Source organism: Danio aesculapii, chromosome 10 (assembly GCF_903798145.1).
Source record: "Danio aesculapii chromosome 10, fDanAes4.1, whole genome shotgun sequence".
NCBI lineage: Eukaryota > Metazoa > Chordata > Actinopteri > Cypriniformes > Danionidae > Danio > Danio aesculapii.
Genome location: NC_079444.1, coordinates 43,564,976 through 43,587,725, shown reverse-complemented (window position 1 = coordinate 43,587,725; position 22,750 = coordinate 43,564,976). Strand labels below are relative to the sequence as shown.

Genomic DNA, 22,750 nt, shown 5'->3' with positions numbered 1-22,750 from the left:
TTCCATTTTACATCTACTGCATGATCACCTTATTGAAATGTTTTTCATTTAAGATTAAATAAGGGGGGCAACGCAGTGGTGCAGTCAGTAGTGCTGTCGCCTCACAGCAAGAAGGTCACTGGTTCGAGCCTCAGCTGGGTCAGTTGGCATTTCTGTGTGGAGTGTGCATGTTCTCCCTGCGTTCGCGTGGGTTACATCCGGGTGCTCCGGTTTCCCCCACAGTCCAAAGACATGCGGTACAGGTGAATTGGGTAGGCTAAATTGTCCGTAGTGTATGTGTGTGAATGAGTGTGTATGGATGTTTCCCAGAGATGGGTTGCAGCTGGAAGGGCATCCGCTGTGTGAAACATGTGCTGGATAAGTTGGTGGTTCATTCCACTGTGGCGACCCCGGTTTAATAAAAGGGACTCAGCTGAAAAGAAAATGAATGGGTACACTCTAATAAATGTTGAGTTGAGTTGTATTAACCCAATGTTGGGTCAAAAACTGACAAACCCAACCGTTGAGTTAATTTTTTTCTGATTAAATTTAAATGATACTTTTTAACCCATATCCATTTTTGACCCAAAGTTGGGTTACAAAAACTCAACATTTTTATGAATGTAACATGTCCCATTAGACCCACACACAATCTATGCAGGATCCGTGTTAATATGTTCATGCCGTTTTTATACACTACCTGACAAGTCTTGACGTGGATCGCAACACATAGTAACTTAACTTCTGGTTGATCATTTGGAAAAGTGTCAGAAGGTGGATTTCTCTGAGGAATCATCTGCTAAACTGCATCCCAATCATTACACATACTGCAGAAGACCTACTGGAACCCGCATGGACCCAAGATTCTCATAGAAATCAGTCAAGTTTGGTGAAGGAATAATCATGGTTTGGGGTTACAGTCAGTATGGGGCATGCGAGAGATCTGCAACATCAACAGCCTGAGGTATCAAGACATTTGTGCTGCCCATTACATTACAAACCACAGGAGAGGGCAAATTCTTCAGCAGGATAGCGCTCCTTCTCATACTTCAGCCTCCACATCAAAGCTCCTGAAAGCAAAGAAGGTCAAGGTGCTCCAGGATTGGCAAGCCCGGTCACCAGACATGAACATTATTGAGCATGTCTGGGGTAAGATGAAGGAGGAGGCGTTGAAGATGAACACAAAGAGTCTTGATGAACTCTGGGAGTCCTGCAAGAAGGCTTTCTTTGCCATTCCAGATGACTTTATTAATCAGTGATTTGAGTTATTGCAGAGATGTATGGATGCAGTCCTCCAAGCTCATGATGGAGTCAGACACAATATTCATTCTGTTTCCACTGCAGCATGAGCACATATTCTATACTGGACATTATTGAAGGTTCAGTGACCAGACTTTAGTCTAAGCAGAGTCAGACCTTACTGTCCTCATGAAATCATTAATAATCAAGACATGATCATATTTTATTGTGCTCAAACAAGCGTTATCTAGAGGCCTTTACCTTTCATATGAGCCACTTCAGGTACCAAATGATCAACTAGAAGTCAAGTTATTATTGGTTGTTCCTAAAACTCGGATAGGTGACAAGACTTTTGTCAGGTAGTGTATTCATTTTAGTAATATTTTTTAATAATATGCCAATGTTTAGAGGAGTTATCTACATTATAACAATATATTTTCTATATGTCTTTTAGTGGATGTGATTACATGAAAGCTAGATCTGTGGTTCTAAATTGTATATGCACTTAAAATAAAACAGTAAGTACTGCTATTTATTTAATGTTAAGTTTTCAGCTTCTTTCTCACTTTCGTTGGGCTTTTGTCTCTGCTTTATCAGGAATCACCACAGCGGAATGAACCACCAACTACTCTGGTAATCATGCTAACCACTTAGCCACAATGCCAATTGGCTCATTTAGCTCTTTTTGGCTGACTTTCTATTGACTTCAGTAGCGCTGAGATTAAATTAATCATCGTTGTGTGATAAAAAGATTAATGTAAATTTGTTGAGCTGCATTTGGGGAAACGAGCTAAAAACATGCTAGCAGTGTTAAATCGCAACAAAAATCTGTTGTAAAACAATTTTAGCGTTTATATGGTTTCAAACTTTAAACTGTTTCAGACTCGTAGACTTGTTTTAAAACTATTTAAACAGCCAACATTTTCTTTCAATTTTTTTCCATAGCTGTTTCCTCTGATCTTTGCTCATTTGAATGCACCAGAATTGATCTACTCTAATAATTTTCAGGAAAATGTTTTGATTTTCCCCCCTAGCTGAATAGCTTTGAAAATTCATGACATTTGACATTCTTACACAACTCAAATATACTTCTCTTTATTGGTTTATTTGAATGTAGTTAAACATGCTAACCATGTGCTAAACGTGATGTACATTTGAAAACGTGTCTAAATGGTAAACAATGCTAGTATAGTGATCATGCTAAAATTCAGTCTGTCTATAAAACATTTAAAAGTCTTTAAACTTAAAACTATATTGTATTCATATCATACAAACTAAAGACGTTACTGATATATATATATATATATATATATATATATATATATATATATATATATATATATATATATATATATATATATACACACACATACATAGACTTTCTTACAAAACTCAAATATGCTGCTCTCTATTTGTTTCATTTGAATTAGTTAAGTATACTAACAATGTGCTAAAATGTGATGTACTTTTAAAAGAATGTGTCTAAATGGTAAACTATGCTAGCATAGTGACATGCTACAGTTCTGTCTGGCTATAAAACATTTAAAAGTCTTAAAACTTGAAACTATATTTCATTTATATCATACACACAACCTAAAGATGTTATTAATATATATATATATTACATTCTTACACAACTTAAACCTGCTGCTCTCTTATTTGTTTTATTTGAATGTAGTTAAACATGCTAACAATTTGCTAAAATATGTTAACAGCTAAATAGTCTGCTAAATAGTAAACAACGCTAGTATAGCAATCATGCTAAAATTCTGTCTGGCTATAAAACTTTAAAAAGTCTTCAAACTATATTTCGTTCATATCATACATTCAACTTAAAGATGTCATTTTTTTGACATTCTTACACAATAATCAAATCTGCTGGCCTCTATTTGTTTCATTTGAATGTAGGTAAACATGCTAACAATGTGCTAAAACGTGATGTACTTTTGAAAGCATGTGTCTAAATGATAAAACAATGCTAGTATAGCGATCCTGCTAAAATTATCTGGCTATTTAATATTTAAAAGTCTTTAAACTTACAACTATTGTACTATATATTTCATTTATATCACACATACAACCTAAAGATATATTTTTGCCATTCTTACACAACTCAAACCTGCTGAGCTCTATTTGTTTTCTTTAAATGCTAACAAGCTATATATATTTTAATAAAACCGTCCATAAAACCTTCAAAATCATATATTTTAAACATAAAAACTAAACAATTTAGGACGTTGAAACACAAAACCTTCGCTGAAGTTTGTCTTGATTTTTTTTTCCCGCCACCAAGTGTTTAATTTCCATCATCGTCGCGCTCTTTTGCGTCTTGATTTTAGCAGCGCTGATATTGATTTAATCATTGCTGGTAAAAGATAAACGCTAATCTTTTGTTCCCCTCCTGAAAAGTTGGTTCTTTCAGCTCTCTTTACTCAAACCTGCTGCGCTCCATTCGGGTCTTTTGAAAGAGGAAAATAAAGCGAAAAGTGCGGCATATTAAGAGTCCTTCTGTGCGCCTGTAATCTCTATTGTGCTTCGTCACAGGACAATTAAATCACTCCACCAGAGTCCGGCAGGCCTGTGGAGAGACAGCGAATGAAAAATAAACTCATACCAGAATATCTACGCCTAACAAAATGTTTAAACAACGGATAACTCAAGCTGAAACGCGTAAAATGACTGAAACTGTATATCACTGCGCTTATCGATGCTTATAATGAACCAAAATGGCCAGGACTATTTCTTCAAGCGGAAGGACTGCGCTTTTATACATACATTTGAATAAATTTGAATAACATGCTTGTTTTGTTTTATATAAACATTCTATACAAACACAATCCAAAACATAACTCAGATTTGAGTTCACTGTGCTGAGGACTCAACAGATCATGTTATTTGTAAATGAAATACAATGACGCCATCTAGAGGCAAAACTATGAACATTCGGGATGCTTTTTTCAATTTTTTTGCTTAATAGGCTATTGAACAGAAGACCTAAATTATATCTGCACACCACAAAGATAAATGTATATTAAATTATGTATTTAAAATGGTTATTTTATTTTATTTATTATTTATTTACGAATTATGCAGACTTCCCAATGCCGGGAAAAATAGTATAATGAACATACTATGCTTTTCGGCTTAGTCTCTTTCCCAGCAAACATGCTACTTTGGGGCCCATAAGGGACCCATGTGGGCTACACACTGTGGGCCCAGATACCGGCGTGAAATGTGGGGCACGTGTGGGCCCCACACTGTGGGGTACGTGTGGGCCCCCTTTGGGACAGCCCAAAAGTGTGGGCTGACTGTGGGCTATCCCACACTAATCAGAGCGGGTTAGCCCACAGTCAGCCCACACTTTTGGGCTGTCCCAAAGGGGGCCCACACGTGCCCCACACTTCACGCCAGTGTGGGCCCAGATACGTGAAATGTGGGGCACATCTGGGCACCCTTTGGGACAGCCCAAAAGTGTGGGCTGACTGTGGGTTAACCCGCTCTGTGCCAAAAGGGCCCCACAAGTGCCCCTACAGTGTGGGTCCCACAGTCAGCCCATAGGTTCTACTTTGTACATACAGAAAACCACTATACAATGCCTTTTCAGAACAATTTCACTTGACAATAAACTGGGTCATGTTAATAATTATTTATTTACAGAGTTTAATAACAAAAAAAAATCAACAACTGTATGATATTGAAACAGAATTATATTTTATACAGAATCAAACATGAATAAACACACAAAAGAAATGCTATTTTTTTTAACTCCAAAAAAATTGAATTAAAAGTAAGTGCCTTCTGAGTTTTGGCCCTTCCTTGGCGCCCACCATCTCTGTCTCTTGACTTTCTTAACCATGATTTTATTGTTGCTTCTAGTTCGCAAGCCGTTCCTTTGCTGGTTTTTGTTACAGCGTCTGAGAAAGAAAACAAGTGAAATACAAATGTTAAAATTAATATAATGTTATTTAAGTTCTATGGACCCTTTTCACATTTCTGGGTTGCTTTGTAGCAGAAGTCATAATAGTTGAGTAAATTTAGAGTTTTGCATTCTAATTTGCTTTCAGAAAAAGCAAAAAAAAAAAAAAAGAAATAGTGTGAGAAAGTATAGAGTATATTCAGTATACAGCAGTATAAAACTATAATGGTTTAGTGAGAGTGTACTTACTTGTAGCCTAGTGGATAGAGAGTTAGACTTATGATTCCAAGGTTGCAGCTTTGCATCCTGGCACCTCAAGGAATTGTGTGTGTGTATTTATTATTAGTGTGCAGTTGTAATGGTTAAGTGCAATGGTCAAGTTCTGAGCATAGAATAGAGTAGAGAAACTAAATATTTACAACAAGTATTATAAAAGTACACTACTCAGGAGTTCACTTGCAGTACAAATGAAAAATGTCATTGTGTACTTGTGTACTTTCAAGTAGTACACTTACAATTATACTAGTAGTTATTACATAAAGTTTATCACCTCTATTAAATCTGAGATTAGATTTTCTTTTAAGGGTTGTTTCTGTTTCTAAATTGTTAATACTCAGACCAAAAATATTATGATTATGAAAGAGACGTGCTTGACAGGCTTGAAAATTGGAAAAATTGACCAACATTACAAATTAAGTTAAAAACTTATAGTATTGTTTGTAGTTGTTACAAAGCCCCTTGGGTTGTAAAAAGACTCCATGATAATGAAAAGTGTTTTAATCTGTGAAAATTCTGACAAATAAATGTTACTTACATGTAACTGGTTCTACTGTTCTTACTGTACATAACTAGTCATTTTTCCTTACGATTTCCTTTATTACTCCTGTTACGGAGGGTTATTAACAAGCATTAAATACTCTACCTATACTTTGCAGATCACCATGCTCCCAAAGGCCTTTTTATCTGGTCAGAGCCCTTCCAGCAGTTGCTGGGCCAGTAGGGTGTCAGCACAGTGACGTACATCTTCTCTGCATCTCTGGGATAGCTCTGTGTAATTCAAACGTAAACAATTCTGTTACAGTCGTTGAGTGTACATCGTCTTTGACCAAAAGTGCATTTATACAAACAAAATTGATATTAATACCGTTTTTAACAACTTTAATACAAAAACATAACATTTACAGAGGATTTCAGCGTGATGGAGCCCTTTAGTTAACTTTGCAGTTATCATATAACACACCCGGTCTGCTAACTGTCGTTTTGATACAATGTCAGCAAACAGATACAATCTTCGCTACTAATAATTAACACTTTGACTGCACGTTACTTTACTAAACTTGTTAACACACTTGAGCAACATGTTATCTTAACATTTCATCGATATTGTGACAGGATTTACCCACCTAAATGATGACACGGCTGCGTTGTTGTTGTTCAAAATCGAGGCGCTCAAGTAATGACGCTCTTGCGGTTCACCGTTACCATAGCAACCCTGTAAACAAACCATCCCGGTTCTATCCATACTCTCCACTCAAGATATTTCATATAAATACAGCTTTAGAGGAAACAATAATGAAGAAACTAATCAACAAAGAGAAGCAGAAATTATAATATAATTATAAGAAGAAAGCATACATATAAACACCTGACCAACCATTCAGGGTGTCACACTCTTCCCAAGAAAATAAATTGCTGCAGTCATAATAATTTTTATTTATTTATTTTTTTCACACTTAAGGAATTTTGGTGTCAAAACTGTCTAAAAAAAGTGGACGATAAACAAAAATATTTTTGGGGCCTGCTCTGGCTACCCCACATGGAGCCCACATGTGTTTTTTCAGTGGGATTGTCCTGCCCACACTGTCCCACAGTAAACCCACACTCACCTTTACTGGATGTAGTCAACATTAAAAGTGTATCAAAACCTTTCTTCAGAGCTATCCTAAAACTATTCAACAACACCCATTCTTGTCTTAGGACAATTTTGAAAATAATTTTGATCCACTTCAAATATTGACAACTGTGCTTTATGTGATCATATGTGATCAAGATTCTATCTAAAACTATAATTTCTGCATGATTTTCTCTATAAGCAGCAGGGCAGTTTTTTGTCCTTCACAGTATTTAGACCAAAATGCTAATTATTTTTTCTAATTTTCATACAAGCTAAATGTTCATTTAACTTGAATTACCCACAAAATACAGGTTGGGGCCACAAAGGGAAAATCCATTGGGCCCTGCTTGGGCTGACCTATATGGGGCCTACATGGGTTTTTCTGTGGGCAAGCCCACTGTGGGATTGCCCACAAAAAACCAACATTGGGGCCCCAAAGGGCAAAATCCATTGGGCCCCACATGGGCTGACCCATATGGGGCCCACATTGTTTTTTCTGTGGGCAAGCCCACAGTGGGCTTGCCCACAGAAAAATACATGTGGGCCCCAAAGGGAAAAATACTTTTGGGGCCTGCATGGGCTACCCCACATGGGACCCACATGTGTTTTCTGTGGGATTGTTCTGCCCACACTGTCCCACAGTAATCCCACACTTACCCACAGTGAGCCCACACTGGCATGTTTGCTGGGTTATTAATCAGGGGTCGCCACAGCAGAATGAACCGCCAACTTATCCAGCATTTGTTTTATGCAGCGGACGCCCTTCCAGCGGTAACCCAACACTGGAAAACACCCATACACTCTCATTCACACACACACTCATACACTATGGGCAATTTAGCGTATTCAATTCCCCTATAGCGCATGTATTTTGACTGTGGGGGAAACCGGAGCACCCAGAGGAAACCCATGCCATCAGGGAGAGAACATACAAACTCCACATAGAAATACCAACTGACCAAGCCGAGGTTTGAACCAGCGACCTAGTTGCGGGGCGATCGTGCTACCCACTGCGCCACCATGACCATACTATTGTAGATCTTATTTTTATATTTTCAATCATTATTTATTAGATAATTTTCTATTTTAGCTAAAGTTTTGTTATTAAATGTATCTATAGTTTTTATGGTTTCAAGTCATAGAACAGTTTTAATTAATGAAGTTGTATAAAATAAATTTTTAAAATAGATTTAATTTTTGATCAGTTTTATGGTTTAGTTTCAGTAAATTTAGTAGTCCTGGTATTAAAAAAAAATATATATAATTTTTATTTTAGTTTATCTTAGGATAGGATAAACTTAATTTGTCCCCGTGAGGAAATTTGTCTTGGGCAAAAAGGTGCTACAACGTTGCTCCAAGCCAGTGGTTCTCAAACTAGGGGTCGCAGAATAATTTCAAGGGGTCGCGAGAGTGATTAAAAATTGAGTAATTTTCAGTGATTATAATAAATATTTTTCAGTATTACAAGTGAAAGCTAATATTTTCAGATTTTTAAAAAAGATATTACTGATTAATAAAGTATTTAGGACACATTCAGGCAGAATGCATCGTTGTACTTGAAGTGCAGCGCTCAGGAACAGTTTAAAACTGTTGTCATGTCAACTTGCCGCAGTAAACAAAGCCTTCAACGCTTGCCCCGCCTTTGCGCTCTTCTTATTGGCCCACTACTTTAAGAACTGAACACGAATGATTGGTTAAAATCCGCTGTCAATCACTCAGTCAACGCCTTCTGCCTTCAGATGACAGGAGCTACAACCGCGAAAATGTAACGCGCTGAAGATTAGAATGAAAACAGCACTGACAGATTTAGATTTAGAAACACCTGAAGCTACAAATAATGGCACATCTGATTACTGATCATGTGCTGAATGTTAATCCACCATCTACACTTATTGAAGAGTGGATAAAAGACTTCCATTGGCTATGTTCGCTACGAAAATAACTAAAGCATTCACTGTCAAGTCTGTGGGACGGAATTTTCAGGTAACTGTTTGCCACATCTACACATTTTAAGCACGAGAGGTTCTGTTTAATCCTTCATTTAATCGCCAGACGTTGTCAGCCGTGCAGTTATATGTAAAATTTAACCACGTTCACCATCGCAAAAGGGCTTGCACTGACTAAGATTAAATTAATATCGCAGCTCATGAACAGACCGGTATTGCTATTAAAATAACGTATGCAAACAATAAGGTATATGTCAAAAGCATCTGTGCAATATCAGACACCAGCCGTCTGTGATATCTTTTGGTCACTCAATTATGCTATATACTCGGTCGCGAGTTATTGACGATCTTACATTGGGGGTCGCTGGTTTAAAGGTTTGAGAACCACTGCTCTAAGCAGACAATAAAATAAACGAAACAGACAAAACAATTAAGAACACACATCTTCTTCAAGGTTTCATGCTTCATAAATCCTTTGATATATCGATCTATCTACACTGAAAAAATGATGTCTGCAAAACTGTTGCAAACTGTTATCTATCTATCTATCTATCTATCTATCTATCTATCTATCTATCTATCTATCTATCTATCTATCTATCTATCTATCTATCTATCTATCTATCTATCTATCTATCTATCTATCTATCTCCGTCCGTCCGTCCATCCTTTTTCAAACTGCTTTAATCTATCTATCTATCTATCTATCTATCTATCTATCTATCTATCTATCTATCTATCTATCTATCTATCTATCTATCTATCTATCTATCTATCTATCTATCTATCTATCTATCTCCGTCCGTCCGTCCATCCTTTTTCAAACTGCTTTAATCTATCTATCTATCTATCTATCTATCTATCTATCTATCTATCTATCTATCTATCTATCTATCTATCTATCTATCTATCTCCGTCCGTCCGTCCATCCTTTTTCAAACTGCTTTAATCTATCTATCTATCTATCTATCTATCTATCTATCTATCTATCTATCTATCTATCTATCTATCTATCTATCTATCTCCGTCCGTCCGTCCATCCTTTTTCAAACTGCTTTAATCTATCTATCTATCTATCTATCTATCTATCTATCTATCTATCTATCTATCTATCTATCTATCTATCTATCTATCTATCTATCTATCTATCTATCTATCTCCGTCCGTCTATCCTTTTTCAAACTGCTTTAATCTATCTATCTATCTATCTATCTATCTATCTATCTATCTATCTATCTATCTATCTATCTATCTATCTATCTATCTATCTATCTATCTATCTATCTCCGTCCGTCCGTCCGTCTATCCTTTTTCAAACTGCTTTTATCTATCTATCTATCTATCTATCTATCTATCTATCTATCTATCTATCTATCTATCTATCTATCTATCTATCTATCTATCTATCTATCTATCTATCTATCTATCTATCTATCTATCTATCTATCTATCTCCGTCCGTCCATCCTTTTTCAAACTGCTTTAATCTATCTATCTATCTATCTATCTATCTATCTATCTATCTATCTATCTATCTATCTATCTATCTATCTATCTATCTATCTATCTATCTATCTCTGTCTGTCTGTTCTTTTTTTCAAACTGCTTTAATCTATCCATCCATCCATCCATCCATCCGTAACAGTCACATCGCAGGATCTGCAATGTTGAAGATCCAGGCAAAGCATGGGCCAGTATAAGTTTCTGATAGTATGATAAGCTTGGATAATAATATCACTGTTTCACCGTATTGTGATCACTGCTTTAAAATCATTTCTTTTTAAATGTCTGGGTAAAAACAAAAACCCCATTGAGCTCAATATATATTATTTTGGAGCAGTAAACATGTCAGGCTAAATAATCCAAATAAATAATTGACCTCTGCTTTCTTCATTAATTTTACAAACACAGATTTATTTACAAAAAATAAAGACCACATAAAAAAAAACACAACATATACCTTAGGAAGGGTATAACAAACTATTTTAGTGGTTTTAAAACCTTGACTTTTCCAAACCGTGGTATAACTAGAAACCAGTTATCGTCCTGTCCTCAATTCAGGCACACAAATTATAATGTTTTGTAACTTTAAGAAACTGTAGTTGTATTTGTGTATAAATATGATGAAGACTACTGGGTCATTTTACATTTGATTATACATTTTGCACTGTATACTGCTCGACCTCCAGAAATTCAGAAAATACTGTTTATTTAGTTTGTATCTCCGCTGTACTGCATTAATCAACCCTCGTGATTGGTTTAGTATGTTTTATGCAGATGCACCCCCCTACAAAATCATCCCAATCAATCTAAAATGATGAATTCTTACCATATTGAGCCATTTAAAGTATTTCATCTGGTAAAATGATACTCATTATTGCAATATGTCACAGAAAAATGTAATATTGCAACATATTTTTATTTCCAACATCGTGCAGTCCTAATATAATGTTTGATAAAGTAATTAATTATTTATCATCTTAAAAAATACATATTAAATGACAGAAAAAAAAAATTGTAAATCAAAAATATTTAAGAAATTCACATGAATAAACTTACAAACAAAACTCCTTAGATTTATTTGCATATATATTAGAAAACATAATCACTGTATTTGTACAAGAACATTAAATGAGTGCATGCATACCTGATAGTGTATCTCATCCACATCTTTATGCATATTGTCAGGAAATATTGCAATATTTTCAGTTCTGCCATTCCAGCAAAACATTTTAATACAGAACAGCTTCTTTTGCACCTTAAGTTCCTCTATCAGACAGATAATATATAGAAAATCAGATATAAAGCTTGTTTTCTCCTCAAACACAACATCTAAAAAACAAACACACCAGAAATATAGACGTTTATAAAGCATATTTGGTCAGTTCAAGCATGTTTTCTGTAAGTTGAAATGTTGTCGAGCATCACTGCGGTCAGAGGATTCAGTAAAATGTGTTTGATTTTAGAGGAAAACTGCATTAGTGTTTGATATTGCAGGATGCAAAACTCTAGTTATGGATATTTGTTTCCTCTGATGGAAAAGTAAAGGTGATTGTGACTGTTTTACCTCAACATTCTGATTATTTTTTCAAGCTACTATGGACGAGAGATTTCAGATGCATCAGATGAATCAAATAAATCGCATGAATTAAATTCATCAAATGAGTCAGATGAAAGATATGAATCGAATTAATAAGATTAATCAAATTAATCAAATGAATCATGTTAATCCAAATACCCAGATGAATCAATTGAATCAGATGAATCAAATTAGTCAAATGAATCAAGTGAATCAGATGAATCTGATTATTCAAATAAGTCAAATGAATTAGAAGAGATGATTCAGGTGAATCCAATTAAACAGATGAATCAAGTGAATCAGATGAAGCTACGGTCACACTGGGCTTTGTGTGTGTGAAATTCTGTCATGCAGCGCTGAGAAAAGGGGCGGGATTAAACAAGATGATTAGACATTTAAAAAAGCGAGTGATTGCTCCATGCTTTAAATTTCTGTCCAGAGAGGTCGTGTTTCGATCCTCGATTGGTCTTATGCAGTCAAGTGATGCGATTTTGCAGGCCAGAGTTCACCAAGCTTGAACTTTGCACCGCAGCAAACTGCGAAACTTAACGCATGACCTTGTGTTTCCGGTCTGACGCATTCGCGTGCGTATGAATGGAAGTCTATAGTAGGAAAAGCCCAGTGTGACCGCAGCTTTAATCAAATGAATCAGATGAAAGAGATGATTCAGGTAAATCCAATTAAGCAGATGAATCAAGTGAATCAGATTAATCAGATGAAAGAAATAATTTGGTCAGTTCAAGCATGTTTTCTGTAAGTTGAAATGTTGCAGAGGATTCAGTAAAATGTGTTTGATTTTAGAGGAAAACTGCATTAGTGTTTGATATTGCAGGATGCAAATCTCTAGTTATGGATATTTGTTTCCTCTGATGGAAAAATAAAGGTGACTGTGACTTTTACCCCAACATTCTGATTATTTTAAATATTTTATATTATACTGAAGGTTTTTATGTGACTTGAACTCAGAATTGTGAGATAAACGCTGGAAATTTTGAAAACACAAAAACTATAATGATGAGAAATGAACAAAATTACCAGGAAAAACATCCATTCCTAAAATAAACGTAGAATTTTAGACTTGTGAGGTCTAAAAATTTACTTTTTTGAGGAAAATTAATAATTGTGAGATTTAAACTGGAAAACTCTGTTTGATATTCTTGAAATTATAAACAAGAATTTTTGGGGAAAAACTCATAATCCTGAGATATAAACAATTGAGATTAAATTGTGAGAAAAGTCATAATTGTGAGATTATATATATATAATTGTTAGATTAAAAAACAAAGGAACTTAATTGTGATCAAAAACCCTGTTATTGTGATCTGAAAAGTGTCCCAACTGCAAGACATACACTCATAATTCTGAGGAAAAAGGCCAGAAACTGTGAGATAAGAATTCCTGAAAACAAGTCTTAATTGTGATGCACATTTGAGGACTTTTAGGAAAAACATTAGAATTGTGAGACAGAAATTTGGAATTTTGAGGAAAGTCTTAATAATTGAGATATAAAAATTATGAGATTAAAAAATGACTTTAAAAATGTTAGAATTAAGAGATGTATACGTGGATGTTGGTCACCACAGCAGAATGAACCGCCAACTTATCCAGCGATGCATTTCCTGCTGCAACCCAGAACTGGGAAACACCCATACACTCTCTACGGCCAATTTAGCTTATTCAATTCCCCTATAGTGCATGTCTTTGGACTGTGGGAGAAACCGGAGCACCCGGAAGAAAGCCAAACACGGGGAGAGCATGCAAACTCCACACAGAAATGCCATCTGGCACAGCCGGGACTCCAACCAGCGACCTTCTTGCTGTGAGGCGATTGTGCTACCCACTGAGCAACAGTGACGCCCATGTTTATGTTCTCCCTGCGTTCGCATGGGTTTCCTCCTGGTGCTCCGGTTTCCCCAACAGTCCAAAGACATGCGGTGCAGGGGAATTGGGTAGGCTAAATTGTCCGTAGTGTATGAGTGTGAATGAGATGTGTATGGATGTTTCCCAGAGATGGGTTGCGGCTGGAAAGGCATCCGCTCTATAAAACATGTGCAGGATAAGTTGGCGGTTCATTCCGCTGTGGCGACCCCGAATTAATAAAGGGACTAAGCCGGAAAGAAAATGAATGAACGAATGAAAAAAGAAAATCATAATTCAGAAATAAAAAATATGAAATAAATCATATTTTTTTCATAAAATCATAATTTTGAGCTATAAAAATAATAAAATAAATAATAATAATCCTAATGAGTTACAAAAATAATTGTATTTAAAAACATCTGTGAGAGATAAAACAGGAATCGTGTGAAGACAAATATTTTATAGAAATGAATTCTGTAAAAAATGTCAGAATCGTGAAACATTAATAAACGCGCAACACATGAACACTGTAAGACTTACCAGAAAAAAAGTCTGATAATGCAACTGAAGAATTGGGAATTTCAGTTGTTTATAGTTTAGCTTATACTCAATTATGATTATGAGTTCATATTTCAGAATGCTGAGATAAACAACAGGAATTATGACAGCCACAATCACGTTAACTCGTTTCTAACATTTTCAGATGTTTTAGTGTACGTCTCATACATTATTTTTACTATATGTGTAAGGTTTGTGTATAATTTCAATTTTCTCTTGATGTAACACCTACTGTAGACGAGAGAATTCAGATGAATCAGACGAGTCAAATGAATCAGATAAAAGAGATCAATCAGATCAATCCAATTAATCAAATGAATCAAGTGAATCAAATGAGTCAAATGAATCAGATGAAAGCAATCAATCCAATTAATTAGATGAAAGAGATGAATCAGATCCTCCAGTATTGGTCATCCGTGTACAGTAATTCTAGCGTCCGCCGCTGCTCCCGCTGTACTGACCCTGAGTCTGCTGCAGGAGCTCAGAGACCGCCAGCAGCTTCTTCAACACGTGCTGAGAAACACAATCACACAATATGAGGGGGAAAAACTAGTGATGGAAGAAAATACACTTAAAAACTCAAGCAACTGCTTTGCAAAACGATTCAAAGCGTTTGAAACACGGAACACTGGCGACCCCTGCTGGTCAAAACTGTGTAAACGCAACAAAAACTTCCATTAGACTTGACTTTTCAAACATTGTGAACTTTAAACTGAAACTATAACCTATAAACTAGAGCTGCAACGATCATGTGAATCACGATGTTTTTTTGCTTAAAATCAAGATCAGGATTTTCTTACGATTCTGTAAATGTAAAATAAAGGTTAATATGATTAGCCTATTATTATTGTTCATTCTCAAACATATGGTAAAACAACACTAATAATATTAGGCCTGTGTGTAGCTCTACTGTTGCTTAATATGCTAAATTTTGTATTATGGTGGACTTGAACAGACTTTCAATATGTCCTGTTTGTTAATTCACAGTCAAATGATGACATCAGGATATAACTATTCATAATTATAAAGTTGATTTATTATGTTTATTATTATATAATTAACACTTCTCTTGACTCTGGTCTATTCCCTACTTCATTTAAGCAGGCTAGGGTAACCCCACTGCTAAAGAAACCCAACCTGGATCAAACGCTACTTGAAAACTACCGACCGGTATCCCTGCTTCCATTCATGGCCAAGATTTTGGAGAAAGTAGTGTTCAATCAAGTCCTGGACTTTCTTACTCAAAACAACCTCATGGACAACAAGCAATCTGGCTTTAGTGAAGGCCACTCCACTGAGACTGCCCTGCTCTCGGTCGTGGAGGATCTCAGACTGGCTAAAGCAGACTCTAAAGCATCTGTCCTCATCTTGCTGGATTTATCAGCTGCTTTTGACACTGTAAACCACCTGATCCTGCTATCTACGCTTGAGTCACTGGGCGTCGCAGGCACTGTTATTCAATGGTTCAGTTCCTACCTCTCGGACAGGTCATTCAGGGTGTCTTGGAGGGGAGAGGTGTGTAACCTATAGCATCTAAACACTGGGGTACCTCAGGGCTCTGTTCTTGGGCCACTTCTCCTCTACACAACATCGTTAGGAACAGTCATCCAGAAATATGGATTTTCCTACCACTGCTATGCTGATGATACCCAGCTATACCTCTCTTTTCACCCTGACAATCCCTCGGTTCCAGCTCGCATTTCAGCCTGCCTGTCAGACATTTCACACTGGATGAAAGATCATCATCTTCAGCTTAACCTCACGAAAACGGAAATGCTTGAAGTTTCTGCCATCCCGACTCTTCACCATAACTTTTCAATCCAGATGGATGGAGCAACCATCACTGCAACCAAAATGGTAAAAAGCCTCGGAGTTACGATTGATGACCAACTGAACTTCTCTGAGCACATTTCTAGAACTGCTCGATCTTGCAGATTCGCACTCTATAACATCAGAAAAGTCCGACCCTTCCTATCTGAACATACAGCTCAACTTATTGTTCAAGCTCTTGTTCTCTCCAAACTGGACTATTGCAACTCTCTACTAGCCGGGCTTCCAGCTAGTTCTATCAAACCTCTTCAGCTGCTTCAGAACGCAGCAGCACGAGTGGTCTTTGATGAACCCAAAAGAGCACATGTCACTCCGCTACTCACCTGTTTGCACTGGCTGCCAGTTGCTGCTCGCATCAAATTCAAAGCTCTGATGTTTGCTTACAAAGTGACCTCTAGCTGTGCTCCTTCGTATCTGCTCTCACTTCTGCAGATATATGTGCCCTCCAGAAACTTGCGTTCTGTGAATGAACGTCGCCTCGTGGTTCCATCCCTAAGAGGGAAGAAATCACTTTCCCGAACTCTCACATTCAATCTGCCCAGTTGGTGGAATGAACTCCCTAACTACATCAGAACAGCAGAGTCACTTGCTGTCTTCAAGAAACGACTAAAAACTCAACTGTTTAGTCTCCACTTTCCTTTCTAATCTTAACTGCCTCTCTGGCTATACCACTAACTGTACTCTCTCTCTCTCAAAAAAAAAACACATTACTAATGCTTTGCTTCTTAGACTTTACACACCTGAAACTTGTCTATAGCACTTGTTCACTGCTGCTCTTATAGTTGTGTAAATTGCTTCCTTGTCCTCATTTTTAAGTCGCTTTGGATAAAAGCGTCTGCTAAATGACTAAATGTAAATGTAAATGTAAATGTTTAAGACATGTGCTTGTCATCTGCCATTGACAGCATTATTAGACCATTTGTTTTCACTGGTAAAATGAGAATTTTGTCATTATCAGATTCCTTCTTGCATTATATTCAACATTATATATAGGCTAGGGTTGTTATACTGACACTGTAAACATTTATTTTCATGCACAACACTTTGTGTTCGCTATGAAAGAAAAAACAGATCAAATGCTTGTCGTAATCGTAACTCTAAAATGCGATATGATTATTTAAATGATGTGTGCACAGGTTTCACTTTCACTTCCGAGTGCGGCTCATGGCTGCTGTCACTGTGAGAAAAAACACACACATATGCAAATCAAACCTCCCGCACGGCCCTCAAACGATCGCTCTGTGCAACAAACTGAACGTTATTTACAACTTCATTACCTGTTATTTACAGCTTATGCAGGTTGTGTTCACTAAAGTAGGCGTCATGCGTGCATACAAACAGTACAATAGTAAACAAACAGCTGGTGGTCAGCTCACGTGTGATTTCATGACCGTGAATACATCATTACATGAAGACAGAAATGACATTTTGGGTGGATTCTACCTTATAAATACAGTATGTGACACTTTTAACGCCATTTGAAGGTGTCCATGTTGCTGTGGAGACTTGTGCGACTGCCTAGCTTCTCTCCTGACCTTGAAAATATAATCGGCTGAATCGTAGAAAAGCTGAATTAAGATCGTGTGTAGGGTCGAATCGAGATCGTGATCATTTTTCGATTAATCGTGCAGCCCTATAATAAACTATATTTTTGTTTTAATTTCTCATCCTTGTTTTGTAGTGAGTGTAATGTAATGTAATGTGTGTATTTATATAGCGCATTTATCGTGTATGGTCATACACCCAAAGCACTTCAGAAATATGAGGGAGAGAGTCTCTCCACACCACCACCAGTGTGCAGCTCCACTTGGATGATGCGACAACAGCCACAGGACAACGGCACCAGTGCTTCACCACACACCAGCTATAGGTGGAGAGACAGTGATAGAGCCAATTCAGTGGGTGGGGATGATGGCCAGGACACCGGGGTTACAGAAATGCCATGGGATTATTAATGACCACAGAGAGTCAGGACTATGGTTTAACATCTCATCCAAAAGACGGCATTCAATGAGCAGTGTAGAGTCCTCTTCACTATACTGGGGCGTTAGGACTCACACAGACCACAGGTTGAGCACCCCCTGCTGGCCTCACTAACACCACTGCCAACAGCAACCTAGTTTTCCCATGTGGTCTCCCATCCAGCCCTGCTTAGCTTCAGTGAGAAACAGTGGGCTGATATGGCTGTGTGATATGAGCGTGATAGTGTTGTGTTGGTTTTATAGTCTATAATTATAGCTATAGTAGTTTTAGAAATGCAAAACATTTCATATGGATTTTTTAAAATAAATGTAGTAAATTTCATATATATGTTGAAACACGTGTTATTCATTCATTCATTCATTTTCTTTTCGGCTTAGTCCCTTTATTAATCCAGTGTCACCACAGCGGAATGAACCGCCAACTTAGCCAGCACGTTTTACGCAGCGGATGCCCTTCCAGCCAAAACCCATCATTGGGAAACACCCCAACACACTCATTCACACTCATACACTACTGACAATTTTAGCCTTCCCAATTCACCTATACCACATGTCTTGGAGGAAACCCACGTGAACGCAGGGAGAACATGCAAACTCCACACAGAAACACCAACTGAGCCAGCCAAGGCTTGAACCAGCAACCGCTTCATGTTTCAGTTGAGACTACGTCAAACATATAATAAAAAAAGCACATTTCAATGCTCTTCACAGGTCTTTTAAAGCACTACTGCTGTACCTGCTGTGCTCCTCTATCATTGCTTAGCGTCCGCAGCTCATCCAGGTGTGTGACGCAGAGCTGATGCAGAGCGGCCAGATCTCGAGCCACATCTGTGTTAAAGTGCTCTGTGGGCTCCGGCAGCTCCGACACATTCTGAACACACACAATAAACGCACAATGTCAATATTACTGCACGCTTTCAACATAGAAACGAAGAAAAGACTGTGAATGCAGCTGAGGGGTGTGAATTATGAGGATCTAGCATTTGACCATACTATTCTCTATTTCTGTATTGTTTTACCATACTATTCTCTATCATTTTACCATACTATTCTCTGTTTCTGTATCGTTTTACCATACTATTCTCTATCATTTTACCATACTATTCTCTGTTTCTGTATCGTTTTACCATACTATTCTCTATCATTTTACCATACTATTCTCTGTTTCTGTATCATTTTACCATACTATTCTCTATTTCTGTATCGTTTTACCACACTACTCTCTATTTCTGTATTGTTTTACCATACTATTCTCTATCATTTTACCATACTATTCTGTTTCTGTATCGTTTTACCATACTCTTCTCTATCATTTTACCATACTATTCTCTGTTTCTGTATCGTTTTACCATACTATTCTCTATCATTTTACCATACTATTCTCTGTTTCTGTATCGTTTTACCATACTATTCTCTATTTCTGTATCGTTTTACCACACTATTCTCTATTTCTGTATCGTTTTACCATACTATTCTCTGTTTCTGTATCGTTTTACCATACTATTCTGTGTTTCTGTATTGTTTTACCTTACAATTCTCTGTTTCTGCATCGTTTTACCATACTATTCTCTATTTCTGTATCGTTTTACCTTACTATTCTCTGTTTCTGTATCGTTTTACCATACTATTCTTTATTTGTGTATCGTTTCACCATACTATTCTGTATTTCTGTATCGTTTCACCATACTATTTTCTGTTTCTGTATCGTTTCATCATACTATTCTCTGTTTCTGTATCGTTTTACCATACTATTCTCTGTTTCTGTATCGTTTCACCATACTATTCTCTGTTTCTGTATCGTTTCACCATACTATTCTCTGTTTCTGTATCGTTTCACCATACTATTCTCTATTTCTGTATTGTTTTACCATACTATTCTCTATTTCTGTATTGTTTCACCATACTATTCTCTGTTTCTGTATCGTTTCACCATACTATTCTCTGTTTCTGTATCGTTTTACCATACTATTCTCTGTTTCTGCATCGTTTTACCATACTATTCTCTGTTTCTGTATCGTTTCACCATACTATTCTCTGTTTCTGCATCGTTTTACCATACTATTCTCTGTTTCTGTATCGTTTCACCATACTATTCTCTGTTTCTGTATCGTTTTACCATACTATTCTCTGTTTCTGCATCGTTTTACCATACTATTCTCTGTTTCTGTATCGTTTTACCATACTATTCTCTGTTTCTGCATCGTTTTACCATACTATTCTCTGTTTCTGTATCGTTTCACCATACTATTCTCTGTTTCTGCATCGTTTTACCATACTATTCTGTATTTCTGTATCGTTTCACCATACTATTCTCTGTTTCTGTATCGTTTTACCATACTATTCTCTGTTTCTGTATCGTTTCACCATACTATTCTGTATTTCTGTATCGTTTTACCATACTATTCTCTGTTTCTGTATCGTTTCACTATACTATTTTGTATTTCTGTATCGTTTCACCATACTATTCTCTGTTTCTGTATCGTTTTACCATACTATTCTCTGTTTCTGTATCGTTTCACTATACTATTCTGTATTTCTGTATCGTTTTACCATACTATTCTCTGTTTCTGTATCGTTTCACCATACTATTCTCTGTTTCTGTATCGTTTTACCATACTATTCTCTATTTCTGTATCGTTTTACCATGCTATTGTTTATTTCTGTGTTGTTTTACCATACTATTCTGTATTTCTGTATAATTTTACCACACTATTCTGTATTTCTGTATAATTTTACCACACTATTCTCTATTTCTGTATAATTTTACCACACTATTCTGTATTTCTCTATAATTTACCACACTATTCTGTATTTCTCTATAATTTACCACACTATTCTGTATTTCTCTATAATTTAACACACTATTCTGTATTTCTGTATAATTTAACACACTATTCTCTATTTCTGTATCATTTTACCTCACTATTCTGTATTTCTGTATAATTTTACCACACTATTCTGTATTTCTCTATAATTTTACCATACTATTCTCTATTTCTGTATCATTTTACCACACTATTCTGTATTTCTCTATAATTTACCACACTATTCTGTATTTCTCTATAATTTAACACACTATTCTGTATTTCTGTATAATTTACCACACTATTCTGTATTTCTGTATCATTTTACCACACTATTCTGTATTTCTCTATAATTTACCACACTATTCTGTATTTCTCTATAATTTAACACACTATTCTGTATTTCTGTATAATTTTACCACACTATTCTCTATTTCTGTATCATTTTACCTCACTATTCTGTATTTCTGTATAATTTTACCACACTATTCTGTATTTCTCTATAATTTTACCATACTATTCTCTATTTCTGTATCATTGTACCACACTATTCTGTATTTCTCTATAATTTACCACACTATTCTGTATTTTTCTATAATTTAACACACTATTCTGTATTTCTGTATAATTTACCACACTATTCTGTATTTCTGTATCATTTTACCACACTATTCTGTATTTCTCTATAATTTACCACACTATTCTGTATTTCTCTATAATTTAACACACTATTCTGTATTTCTGTATAATTTTACCACACTATTCTCTATTTCTGTATCATTTTACCACACTATTCTGTATTTCTGTATAATTTTACCACACTATTCTGTATTTCTCTATAATTTTACCACACTATTTTGTATTTGTCTATAATTTATCACACTATTCTCTATTTCTGTATAATTTTACCACACTATTCTCTATTTCTGTATCATTTTACCACACTATTCTGTATTTCGCTATTCTTTTATCATACTTTTAATTGTACATGGCACAATAATGATTATCTTAAATAACTGATTGTTATTTTTTTTTAATAATAAAATTATTAATTAATTAATAATAATGCTAATAATAATATGCAAATTGTGTCTACTATAAACATTTGTAGCAAAACAAAGAATCTCTTTAATGGATGACGAACCCCGAGCTCATCCAGAAACAGGATCATTCTGTGTTTGTTGCTCTTGATAAACGGATTCACTCCCTCCATGTACGGCTCCTGAAAAGAGGGAATAAAATCATGCAGATTCTGGAGAAATCTGTAACATCTACTAAAACGCACTTTAGAAAATGTTTGTTTTTACTTTGGCTCCAAACTCCACCAGGTTGGCCAGATTCTGCACTGCTTTGGCCACTAAAGTGAGCGTCCGTGAAGCGACAGGAGACGGAGGATCTGCACACACAAACGTAAGTAATGAGGGCTCGTTCACACCAAATGAAATTTTGCTTTTAAAAACATGACAGGCAATAGTTTTAGGCCAAAAACTAAAGCATAAAGCATGAGGGTGTCCCAGGGCCGGATTAACCAACGGGTATTATGGGCACAGGCCCAGGGGGCCGTACGCACTTGGGGCCCCTGCGAGGGGGGAAAAAAATTTCAGATTTTGGAAGTGTCTATTTAGGCCAGGGGGTCAACAAACTTGTTCCTGGAGGGCCGGTGT

The 22,750-nt window shown here is 36.2% G+C and overlaps 1 protein-coding gene and 1 long non-coding RNA gene across 2 annotated transcripts in view; both read right to left on the bottom strand.

Moving 5' to 3' along the window:
* Positions 1-4,954: 4,954 nt before the first annotated feature.
* LOC130236788 (uncharacterized) lies at positions 4,955-6,612 on the bottom strand. Its single transcript, XR_008838481.1, has 3 exons — positions 6,538-6,612; positions 6,057-6,181; positions 4,955-5,132 (listed from the first exon to the last, which is right to left on the bottom strand). It is a non-coding gene; the product is annotated as an uncharacterized LOC130236788 (long non-coding RNA).
* Positions 6,613-10,931: 4,319 nt separating this feature from the next.
* rasa1b (RAS p21 protein activator (GTPase activating protein) 1b) overlaps positions 10,932-22,750 on the bottom strand; it is a 55,235-nt gene continuing 43,416 nt past the window's right edge. Inside the window, exons 23-26 of the mRNA XM_056466816.1 lie at positions 22,394-22,482; positions 22,231-22,308; positions 19,019-19,153; positions 10,932-14,983 (exon numbers count right to left, since the gene is read on the bottom strand). Of these exons, the coding sequence (XP_056322791.1) occupies positions 14,900-14,983; positions 19,019-19,153; positions 22,231-22,308; positions 22,394-22,482 (386 nt within the window). The 3' untranslated portion in view covers positions 10,932-14,899. The remainder of the gene's footprint in view (positions 14,984-19,018; positions 19,154-22,230; positions 22,309-22,393; positions 22,483-22,750) is intronic.